The sequence below is a fragment of the Salminus brasiliensis genome, chromosome 13 (assembly GCF_030463535.1).
Source record: "Salminus brasiliensis chromosome 13, fSalBra1.hap2, whole genome shotgun sequence".
In the NCBI taxonomy this organism is placed as follows: domain Eukaryota; kingdom Metazoa; phylum Chordata; class Actinopteri; order Characiformes; family Bryconidae; genus Salminus; species Salminus brasiliensis.
The window spans coordinates 6,673,050-6,685,153 of NC_132890.1; the positions used below are offsets into that span (position 1 = coordinate 6,673,050).

The following is a 12,104-nucleotide window of genomic DNA, read 5'->3' on the forward strand; positions in this document are numbered from 1 at the left end:
GGGGGATGTGGTTAGTGCCGTCAGGGCTGGGTATCAAATATTAATGATGTATTTGCAATGAGTTTCTAGGAGATATGAAATTAGGCCACATTGTGAACGTCCCAGTGATATTACTGCAATTTTTACGCAAGCAGTTGAGTTTACTCTCTTTACGTCCTTTAATACATTTGTACATTTTGGCATTTAGCTGACGCTCTTGTCCAGAGCGACTTACAAGGTTATTCATATCACAGAGGAGGGGCAATGTAGTGTTAGGAGTCTTGCCCAAGGACACTTATTGGTGTAGCACAGCATAGCCACCCAGACCGGGAATGGAACCCCAGTCTCCTACATGGTGGCAGGTAGTGGTGTTATCTGTTGCGCCACACCAACCACAAACTTTTAATGTCTACCATTCCGCATTTGTAAACTTCTCTTGCTGAGAATTGAAGATATGACTGAAGTTCTAGTTGGTCCTCACAGATCTAGGATACCATAACAGGTTACCTGATTCTTTGGCACGTGAGAATTTCTGCATGGTCTCAGATTTCATTCAGTAGTAGCTTGTTAAGAACAAGATTTTGGCCAGTTCCATGGCGGGTATAATATGGGCAGTAATGATTCCCACTTAAGACATCCTAACTTCCTCTCTTAAAACAAACTTTTATCCAGTTTATTCAGCCATAACATTAGTACCAACAGTTGTAGGAAAAAAACGTTGATTATCTTTATCTGCAGTGGCATCAGTGAAGGGGTGGATATTTAAGGCAGCGAGTGAACAGTCAGTTCTTGAAGTTGATGATGTGTTAAAAGCAGGAAAAATGGGCAAGTATAAGTAACTAACTAATCAAATGCAATCAAATTCTCACAGCAATGCTCCAAAATCTAGTAGAAAGCCTTCTCTCGACAGAAGGGCCAATATCTAGGAATAGTAGGGCCAGTAGAAACATCTCCAAAACATCAGGCAGGTCTTATGGGGGATTTCAGTACTCCATACCAGTTGTGCCTACCAAAAGTGGCCCAAGAAAGGGCATCCGGTGAAAAGGGGACAGGGTCATGGGCAACCGATTTTTCGGCCTTAACAGCAAAGAGTCTTGCTAGAGTTGCAGCATGCTCCTGTCGTCTGGGTCGTTTGGTGAACGGTGGTCTTGTCTTGACGTTCTAATTAAATCATTTTAATTGTTATCGTAAGTTTTCTGGTCTTGGCTGTTGAATAACCAATAGGGAGCTCTCTCCAGCACCAAACAGGAAGCAGCAAGGGTCGTGTCCTCATTCTGTGGCGTCTTTTTATGTCTTTTTGAGGGGGTAGGGGGCTGCTGCTAATGTCTGCTGCTAACGTCTGGTGCCAGATACCACAGCACACCTTCAAAGACCTTGTGAAGTCCATGCCTTAAATGATCAGATCTTCTGTGGCGGCACAGTTTTGGTGCTAATGTTATGCATGATTGGTAGATGCAGAACACTGTTTTTAAAAGCCTCTTTCTTTTGACAGGCCTGGCTGTCACGTCTACCAGAGACTGCCTACGTATCAGAGCTGGTAAGAGACATACGCTAATACAACTGTTACAGCTGAAATAATCTGGGAAGGCCATCTGAACCTACCTCCTTCAAATGTCTGTTAGTTGTTAAGGATTAAAGTCGGCCCAGCTGTTTGTGTTTAGTGGTTGGGGGCACGCAGGGTGCACCAATATGTTAATGAGGTCAACCTCATGAATATACAGTGAATTAGATTAGTGGTTAGTGAAATACAGGCTGTGTTCAGAGTGAACCTGCTAAGACTGTACCAGGGGTCATTATTTCTAACGGTCATTTTGAGTCCTCACATGCATGAATTGGAATAATGGCTCATGGCCAGCAGGTTGATCCCTGAGGCTGAATTAGACTCTTGCTAGTGAGTGTGTGAGAGAGAGAGAGAGAGGTTGGCTATAGTTGACTTGCCTCTGGTTGGGCAGTCTCTGTGGCTTTGTGTCAGTGGCGAAAGGAAACAATTACTCTGCTTTCTGCATTTAGCCTTGTCCTCTGGGAGTGTGTCACCTGCAGGGCAGAACCATGCTCAGAAAATATTAAAGGGCATCTCAAGGGGCTAGTAATTACTCTCTGCTTATTAGGCACTTAGAAATGTATGGCACTATGCAGTGGCGCTATATATCTTTCTAGATGTTTCTCCAATGGCTCCAAAGATGTTCTGCTGTTTTCTGAGGGAAATGCTTCAGAGCTCTTCCAGGTTCCAGTCCTGGAGTTTGTAATCCTTGGGATGTGTGACACTTAAGTGGCCAATCAGTTACATTAACTCCCTCATTTTTCCCTTAGCATCCAGTGAGAACAAAATTCAGGACATAACATTAGTACCAACAGTTGTAGTGAAAAAACATTGATTATCTTTATCTGCAGTGGCATCAGTGAAGGGGTGGATATATAAGGCAGCGAGTGAACAGTCAGTTCTTGAAGGTGATGATGTGTTAAAAGCAGGAAAAATGGGCAAGTATAAGTATCTGAGCCACTTTGGGCCTGTTGTTGCTGTAATCAAATGCAATAAAATTCAGTGCTCCAAAATCTAGTAGAAAGCCTTCTCTCAACAGAAGGGCTGGGAACTGGATTCAGGGTCCAGATTTGAAGACCTGGGCCATAGTAGAAGCACTGCAAAGCACTATAAAGAACCATGTTTGTAATAAAGATACAGTCAATCTGATTTTGCAGCTGAAACTGTCCATTTTATAAATGAAGAATAACTACGGTGATTAACACAGCGGTAGGCATCAAATGACCACGGTACTGTGGTAATACGATTATCGCCACAGCCCTATAAAGGTCTAAAGAAGCTTCACTTGCTTCACTGTGAGGCTTTATCAATTTAAAGATGGTGAAAAATGGTCAAGAAGTGGTTCTTCTATGGTATCGCCCAAAGAACAGTGTGAGAAGAGTGTGAGGAACCTTTTAAAGGTCTAACAAACCTTCACTTGAGGTAAAGGTTCTTAACCAAAAGGTGCTCCTGGCTTTAAACATGCTTCTCTGGTCCATGTTTTGACAACCTTTAAATTGGTACCCTCAGGTCTGTTCCATTGCTGTACCAGCACTACTTGCCAGTACTTGACATTGAGGCCAGAAAGAAAGGGAACTGCAGAGGACTTCTAAATATAATACTCAGGTGGTTGTGTGACTTGCACACACACACACTCACACAACTTTACACAGTGTAGAAAACTGCTGGCTGAAGTAAAGCCCTTTGTCAGCAGCTCACTAAGAGTTATTCCTCCGGCCAACTTGGCTCCTCGGGAACATGCAGGATTTTGATCAGCTGATACCCCTGTTTGTTATGCTGGCCGTGCGGCGCTAAGAACAGGCCGGCTGGCTTTGACCTCGGGCAGGTACAGTCCATACCTGCTGTGTTCTCAGCCTGCAGCTCATTAGCATAGCAACATCTGGCTCTGCTGTTTATTAGAGAGCGAGTCCCTGTGGAGGGGCGTAGCACCGGGGGTGGCCAGTGCCGCCCCTAGAGTGATGGGCTGCATTGATGAGCTGGAAGTGTGTGTGAACACTATTGAAAACCTTGAAGCCAGTCTAGTTCATTAGGAATGTGACTATGTTTCTTCTTTGAACCTTTAAAAGGTTCTTCACACTCACACAGATTTTCTGAGTTCTTCTATGGTATCGCTTAAAGAACCCTTTGTGGGAGCTTTATTTTTTATTTTAGTGTTGACGTGAACCTCAGAATATGGAGTATATGAAGTCAAATGAAGGCTATGGTTCTAAGGCTAACTGTTTTTGTGAGCTTTGATTGGTTGGTTTTGGTTTTGTGAAGCTGGAACCCTGTCTGAGCTGAACTCACTTCATGATCCAGGCCGAGACCCCAGGCCTAGACCCTAGGCCTAAAAAGATGAAGAGCCTGGCCTCAAATACATCATGTGCTACTTACTTTTGATTTTGATACATCTGAGCCAATGAAAGAGGAGACTTCTCATGACCTTCACAAAGTGGCTGTGTGAATAAAGCCACATCTTCTAACATACTGTGTGCTGTTTAGATCCTGGCCTTCGCTTACATGGGTGTTTCTCACTGCAGCGAGGCGTAATTACAGACATAGACGTGAGGAGGCTTGGTTTGCTGTGGTCTCGATGGTGAAAAAAAGAATGAGATGAAGAAACAAACAAACCATGGGACGTATTTGAGGGTGGCTGTGGGTTATCCCTTAAATGACCATAGTAGAGATCATAAGCTCTCAGCTCTCGGTGATCATACTCATTAAAAAACTCCCATGTGAACACACAAGCCCAACAAGGTGTCCATGGTTGCTTGTGGTTGGACTATGAAGTTCTTGTCAAGACAGCACTGCAAGGATTGATGTCCCGAGGCTCTCCTGGAAGCACATAGTTGGCAGTGTAGAAGTAAATGTCCTCAGTCAAGGTTAAATGGGAACGTATTACATGCTTATTACATACTCAAGTAGCCAGGTACTGTTTGTTGGCATTAGGCAACAACGCCCAGTGACGTACTGTCCCCAAAGCCATTGGAGGAATAGCATACATTAGTTCTAGTCAGGTGATAGTATTACATCCGCCAGGCCTGGCAGGTGGTGTTGTGGCAGTGTTTCATATCTGTCATTGGTCTTTACGGGTTATTGGAGTGTTGGGAGCAGTTAAACCTCCACAGCGGTGTTCCTTGGGCAGATGGCCCACAATAGCCCGCATTGGAACTTGATATACTTTCAGACAGGTATGAGTGCAAACCGCTAAATATCCACTCCACTAGCTCGAAGTTCTCTGGACTCTTTCTGGACAGCTGTCACGTTTTTTCTTTCTCTGTTGGTGAAATGTTTTCTTTTCAAATGGCAAAACCTTGGGTGACTGCGCAGCTTTGTAGCCGTTTTGTTTGCAGCTTGTAATGGAACAGAACTGAACGTTCCCCGCTGGGTGGGCTCTTTGAATTGCGTTCAAGAAGCATTGTGAGATCTCAGCCTTGCTCAACTTTGTTTTTTCATTTCCATCTTTTATCAAGGAGAAGGATTTTCTAGATGAATTGCCCACCCAATTCGTTCATCTACATTTATCATCGCCATATCTTTTTACTTTGGATATGCAATATGAGATTTTTTGGAAAAAGGACAGAGGGCAGACCTAAACCTCGTAAATATTGCAGAGACACGTGTTTTCAGCCTGGTCTCTTGACAGTGAATGTTATGATTGTGTTCAGTATTAAATATCATGTGATAATGGCATGTATTTCACAAATAAATAACAAAAACAAGTACGTAAACTAATAATGCAATACAGTCATAATTATAATGTGCAGTTAGAGCACTTTTAGAGACGATAACAGTCAGATTTTTACATCATGGGGTTGTACAGTCCACATATAAGCCAATAAAGTAAGTGATTTCACTGAGGTTCAGTCTTCCAATTGTGCTTGGTCCCCTGTCTCTCATCCGTCAGGAGCCCCATTCTCTTCCGGTCACGGCTGATTACGGGATAAATTAAGCTCTGCTCTCTGATGGGCTCTTTTTTTAATGGCTGCACAGTTAATCGATTGCATAACTGATGCATTACTTTTGCATGTTGGAATGAAAAATAAAGTACATGAGCACATCAGTAAGAAAGGAAAAAAAGGCAAAATATTGTTGCTGTCACACAAAACCTTGTATGTCCAAAACGACAGCTTCAGCTTTACATGGAGAAGCTTGACAAAACCTGCTTGATTGAGTTTTAATGGAAGTCAGTGCAAACAGATTTGATTCCGCATCATTTTGGAGCATTTCTATTGGTCCATTCATCATGGAATTTGGATGCAATGTGAAGAACTACTGCCAGATTCACATTGTGTCAGAAAGTGAAACACAGCAAAACTGGAGATGGCAGCGAGGGTATTCTATAAAGCAGTGATAGGAATTTCAAGGCCGGAGTCCAGCAGGGTTCCCTGCTTTAACCCCTTATTCACTAATACGCCTTAATAGCAGTTTCGGCCAACTGGTGGGCCATAGGCTGTTTAAGGGGTTAAATCACTGCTTTTAGACCAGTCTGGTCAGAGGTGTTTTGAAAGTTTTATATACATTATAATATTAAAAATATTAATACATTAAATGTCCATTAAACCTAGCAAGTAATGGTTGTGAGTTGAGTAGAAAAAAACACAGTTCAGTCCTCCGGAATGCAAAGGATGTACGTAATGCAGTATTTCAGTGTAACTCAAAATAAAACAAAATAAACGAAGTAAAGTAAATTAAAAACAGTGTAAACATTGCATTTATTAGCTAAATACTGGTGCATCTTCCTTGATTTTGGGTCAAACCACCACTAAAATCTGGGTCAGCCATGACATAATGCCATTTAAGCACCTTAAAGTGGATGCACGGTGGCTTAGCTTAAACTTTCCATCTTCTTTTATCCTGGTGAGCTTTTGACATCATTTTATGGGAAAATGGAGCGTGGTCTCAAAGTTGCTATTTTTGGAGTGGGGTTTAAAGGTGACTGCCAAATTAATGGAAGCAGTGGAACGATTTGAAGACATGATGAAATGAAAGAGCAGCTCTGTCTGCTGTTGTTGGAAGACTCTGGATTTCATCAAGCACACACACACACACAGTATAGCACACCGAACCCTGATTGGATGGACTGCTGGAAGAAGCTAGCAGACACCCTTTTTTGTGTCCCGCACCCCGTGGAAATCACATTCAGAACGGGGGCTTAACCTTTAGCCCTTGTGAGGATTTTTCTTCATAAAGGTTCCACATTAAGCTAATTCATTTAGCCCGCCTTTGTTTTCATTGTATTGGCTTTCACTGAGGGTAGAGATGGTAGTGGATTTACTCGGCACTGCCGTCATGGCTCGGTTGCTCCGTTCTCAAAGCTGTTAAAGAAGTTGAGCCATCAAACAGTATTGCTATCATTGATGCTCACCTTGAGCGTGCAGAGCGTTTCTGGGTTTCCTTTTTTTACACTGTTCCTCGGCTAACCCTAACCCTCTATAGGAAGCACCAGGGACAGTCGACGCTGTAGTGCAGTCCACTCAGCATCGCTGGGCTTTACGCCTGTTTGTGACTCTGAGGTCACCAGCTTTAGCTTAAGCTTTAGCCTTGTTTACCAGTTCCCCACACATTCCTCAACCCAATGATTAGGTAACAAACCTGCCATTAGCTGAGTATGACCTGTTTATGGAGCAGAAATGTAAACGTCAGTGTTGTGACCTGCAACCATGCTCTTGCTCATTTCAGTAATTAGCATCTGCCATATGACCTCTCTCAAGCACAGTGTAAGGAACACGGCTCCAGCTTCTCATTAGCAGTGGCGAACCATGACTGTTTGACCTTGGCCTTCAAAAAAAGTTGGTCCAAAAAGTGAGGTGGAGAAACAGCTATACGATGATGCTCACGTCTGCACTACTGATGAGCCCCCTTGTGGGATTCTGGTAGTAAATAAGCACTAAGCTAGGTTTAACTACTTAGGTTAGGTTAAACTCGGGCATTAGAAGCTTGTTAAAGACATCGCATTCATTTGCATTGAAGCTTTTAACAGACATTAACATATACATGGTCATATCAGAATTATTATTATGACCATCTACCTAACAGTAAGAATATCCACTCATGGCTCGGATGTAATGACATAGCGAGATTACGTGGCATGGACTGTTTTAGGTGATGGAAGATGTTCATTGTAGGGGTTAACTGCTCGTGAGTGGGGTGCCAATAGCTCTGTACCACTCATCAGAGTCGTCCTTCTCCTCTGGCATCAGTGTTATTCCGTTGGGAGGCACTCAATATGCTCAGTAAGTCCATTCTCGGTACACCTTCACTATGGCGGCTTACTATGAACGTGATGCTTCCACTCTTCGCCCGGCACCCTATTATCAGTCAAATCGCGTCCTTTGCCCATGGCGATGGTTTTGCACTCTGCTACAACTGACTGGTGTGCTCGCTTATTAACACATGCAGCAAACCCTGTCAGGTTTGGCATCTGTGACGTCCCGGGCCGATGTTAAATCCCAACCAGGGGTGGTCATAATGTTCTGATATGGCTTTTTCTTTGGCTCAGTAAAGAGCCCTGGCACAGAGCTGCCGCCACTGTTTTGGAATTCTGAATGGAACGAATGGCTGAATCCTGGTTAGTTAAGCTGGTCGCACAGTAGAAATCAGAATGTGATTGGCTGATTCTACTGTCATTTAGTAATTGTATTGGTGATAAATATGACTTTTGGGCAATTTTGGGTTTAGCATTTTGAATAAATAACATTTTGTGCCAAACAAGCTCACTTACACTCACATAAGTTTAAATACAAGCATTTTTCAGCCGAATAAAAATGAAATAATTATGGAATTGTTAGATCTTTTCTGAAGGGAGAAGTTCACCATAGTAATTCCATAATTTATAATTCATAATTAGTAATTTCATATTTATTCAAACTGTAGTTGATTTGTTTGGTTGTTACATAGAAATATAAGGTTATGAGAGAAAAGTGAAGAGCTTATCACTATAACAGCCAGATTTAAATGATTGTCAGGGTGTATTAGTGCAGTTTTTGAACCCTAGTACTAATTCTGATAGTTACTGATAATACCGTCCTAGTTTTATCACTGATAGCACAGTAGGACAGTTTCAGACCATGAACGCTAGATGAGCAAAACGCTTTATTTCCAGCGTGTAAATGCTTGGTTAATCATGTTGATCCATTCATGTTGATTTGTTGTCCAAGTACTCTTGCCAGCTTCCAACTCTGCCTCACATCTGTCAGTGAGCTAAACAAAGCTGGGTCCAAAGCACGGCACGGCAGCTCTGGAGCCGGCATTGTTTGCCACATGTCTCTGGTCTGGGTGTTGTCCAGGATCTGCAGGGCCCATTTCTCCTAATCTCAGCTGTACCCTCTGGGACTGAGGGCTGGATGACTTCTTTTTTTTTTTTGCTGCTGAGCTTGGAGAGGACCGATCACAAGACCTGATGAGGATGAGGAAGAAGTATAGTGGTATTTGTTACATGCTTGTAAAGGAAGCCACGTTGCCTGAAAACCAGCTTTTGAGTCAAGTCGGGGTCGACCCTTTGAAGCCTGAGGTTTGAAATAGGCCTTCCCTATGGTGGGCGTCCCTCGATTCGAGAGATCCTCTTATCACGGTAAGCTGAAATGACACTGCCCGTACTGTTGGGGTGTCTTCGGGTGATTTAGAGTGAGTTAAAGTGTTAGGGCCAGATCTGGAAGTTGTTTGCTTTTGTCATTCAGGGCTTAATGAAGATGAATGAAGCTCTTTTACCTCTGTCCTGTTTCCAGCTAAAGGGTCAGACCATCTGAAAGAGAAACACAGGGCATGTCTCGGATGACCAGGCTTGATTTAGACAGGGTGTGTGTGGTGCTGAGCGGCTCACTGAGTGGCTTGCATCGTTTTGGGGCCTGGCCTATCTGCCCCATCGTTGACCCCAGTGTGGAAGAATGCTAGGCTGTGGATGGACCGTGGTGTGAGCTCGGCTAGACGCAGGATTAGTTGCGAATACACTGGCTACATTTAGTCTAGTCTTGTTGTTTTTCTGTGCATGGTGGGTGGGTGGGTGTGGTTGGGGGGGGGTGTATGTGACTGGGTGTGAAATGCTCTGAATGCTTCACTGATTATGAAATATACACATTTTCCCCTCTTAACACTTTATACAGCTTTGGGAAAAGGGGGGGGGGGTATGTTTATTATTGTAGGTTAGCAATGGACCACTACATTTTCTAGGCCTATAGCTTCACGCCTCTTTTAAGGTAGTACATGCTTCTAAGCAGTGATCCACTGTGGCATTGTGAGCGTAGAGACAGGTGGACTGGGCCAGGTGAACTGTCACAACTCGTCATAGTACCTGGCTTGTGTCCTAGGGTTCGAGCTTTAATTTTTCACATTATTGTTGAAGCAGCAGATTCAAAGTGAGTCCATCCAGCTGTCTCAGAAGTTGAGCCATGTTTGTTTCTTTGTCACTGGCTCCACCTAGTGGCTGTAAGATGGAAAGCCACTTTCACTGAGCCTTTATTTTAATGCTTGATGTTATTGTACTGCACGGAGCAGAGAACTGCATCCTCACCTTTGAGGTTAAACCAGCCCTGGGTGAGTATTTGCCAGGCTTAATCACAATTCCAGACTTAATTAGCTCACCAGTGTCGTCGATTCACGCTTTCGATATTGACTGAAATACTCTTTTATTTTTTTTATTTATATAACAAAGTTCTAGTGATAGAGAACCACATTAACAGTCAGATCTTGTCCATGTTATAGATCTATTCTGTGCGTTATATATCCTCTGACAAGTAATCTGGTAAAGCCTTGCTTCAGCAGTTAGCAGCCAAATCGATGCTACTCAAATTGAAAATATTTGTCAGTCTCTGTAGTTTAACTGTACACAGCAGTGTGGGTAATTGCAATCCTCGGCGGTGGTACATTTGATGCCTCTGTACAGGCTTGATTCCCCTTGGTCATGTATTCAAGATCATTCATATGACTGCGCTCACTTGAGTCAAAATCAATAACCATGGAAGATGAACTGAAGTGATCTTCCAGCATCTGCTGGGCGAGTTTGGGCTGTAGTCACCAGAGGGCAGTAGACCTCTTAAAACAACCCAGCGTCCTTAGTCATCCAGCAAACTCATCAAATCACTCACTTCCTCACCTACAAGGCAATAGGGCCTTTTCCGTTGAAGACAGTAATACTATGAGAGACCTATGAGAGTTATGAGCTATCCCGTTAATATTATAAGCAGTGAACTGGCTACTTCTGATAATGCCTCTGATAATGTAATGATTAATAACCCTATAATAAACCCAGAGTTTAATCAGTGGGATATTCTAACCCTGCCTGATTAGACTCATAAATAATAAACTACTGCTATTTGATTTTTTTGCATTAAGATGTGGTACATACTTGATCTTTACTTATTAATGACCAGATCTCAGTTTGAAAAATTCCCTTGGCCCTCAAGTTCTGTGAGCTAGTCTGAGCTCGAAACTGGAGAGAATCCTCTGATCAATGGCTGAAATGTGGTTTTCATAAGTGAATAAATCGTATTAAGTGCAGAATTTGAGCCACTCCTTTTTAAAGGAGTAGTTCTGCAAAATATCAGATATACTTATCTCAGACGCAGTAGATCAGTCTAGACATGTTTAATATCTGAAGCTTCCTTCTTTAGTTTAGAAGAGGAGATGCTAGGCTAATGTTGCTAGCAAACACTGGACTTAGACTGTCACCAATTTCATTTCTGGAAATACACGCCCAAAACCTTCTGCCGACTCGCCGAAAATTCATCCAGCTCTTCATTTGTCTCACTTGGACGAATTACTGTGCTTCAGAACCTGGTGTGATTTACTTTAGTTTTCTATTGGGAAACATTTTTATTTACTGTTTCCTCCAAAATCAAGAGGATTAAAAAAGTGTATCCTGCTTTTGTTGGAGTAACTGTCTCTACTGTCCAGGGAAAATGATTTCTACTAGATTTTGGAGGAGCACTGCCGTGAGATTTTAACAGTATTGGATGGAGCATCTACCATCATTCCAGCACTTCCACTGCTGCACAGCTCAATACTGGGGGCCTTTACACCCCTCTAGCCCACGCCGGGCATTACGCAGCATGCTGCTCAAAGGTTCATGTTTAACTCATCCAGAGAGTCCTATTCTATTGGCAGTACTTCTCTACAGAGACTAGACAACCTGTGTGTCGGCTGCTTGGCAGTGCCATGTTGGCAGCAGTTTGGAAAGAGGCGGTGGCTGGCTTTACATGTATTGGAGGAGTGTCATGCTCCTAGGAGCATTGCCAGTTGTGAGGGAGCTACGAACGGGTGGGTTGATTGGCCGTGCCAAATTGGAAGAAAAAGGGACCAATTTAAAAGAGAAATAAAAAAAGTTAAATGTTAAAAAAATTGCAGAGCTGTTAGCGCCCCCTGGTGGGCTGGCATTCTCACGCGAGCGCTGAAGGGCTTCAGGATTGCTGCTAGAGAGAAAACCCGTCCACTTTGATCATATCCGGATACACGTGGACACAGAGCAGGTTTATTAAATCAGGATAAGCCAGTAAACCAGGTAACTGTGGTCATGTGAGGGAAACAAAGAGCCATTCAGTTGTTGAGTGCACTAAAAAGTGCACCAGCTAGCAAAAAAGAAAAAAGGGCCATGAGCCGGAAACCACTTGAG

The 12,104-nt window shown here is 43.1% G+C and overlaps 1 protein-coding gene across 4 annotated transcripts in view; it reads left to right on the forward strand.

The window, feature by feature from the left end:
* Nucleotides 1–12,104, forward strand: part of tspan9a (tetraspanin 9a) — a 255,945-nt gene that overhangs the window by 24,981 nt on the left and 218,860 nt on the right. For 3 of the 4 annotated variants that reach the window (XM_072695443.1, XM_072695444.1, XM_072695445.1), the window contains exon 2: nucleotides 1,472–1,516. Coding sequence is in view for 1 of the 4 variants with exons in the window: in XM_072695442.1 (XP_072551543.1) it covers nucleotides 9,032–9,071 (40 nt within the window). In the remaining 3 variants the exon portion in view is untranslated. Of the gene's footprint in view, nucleotides 1–1,471; nucleotides 1,517–8,990; nucleotides 9,072–12,104 lie in introns of those variants that run through there. The other variant, XM_072695442.1, reaches the window with a different exon arrangement.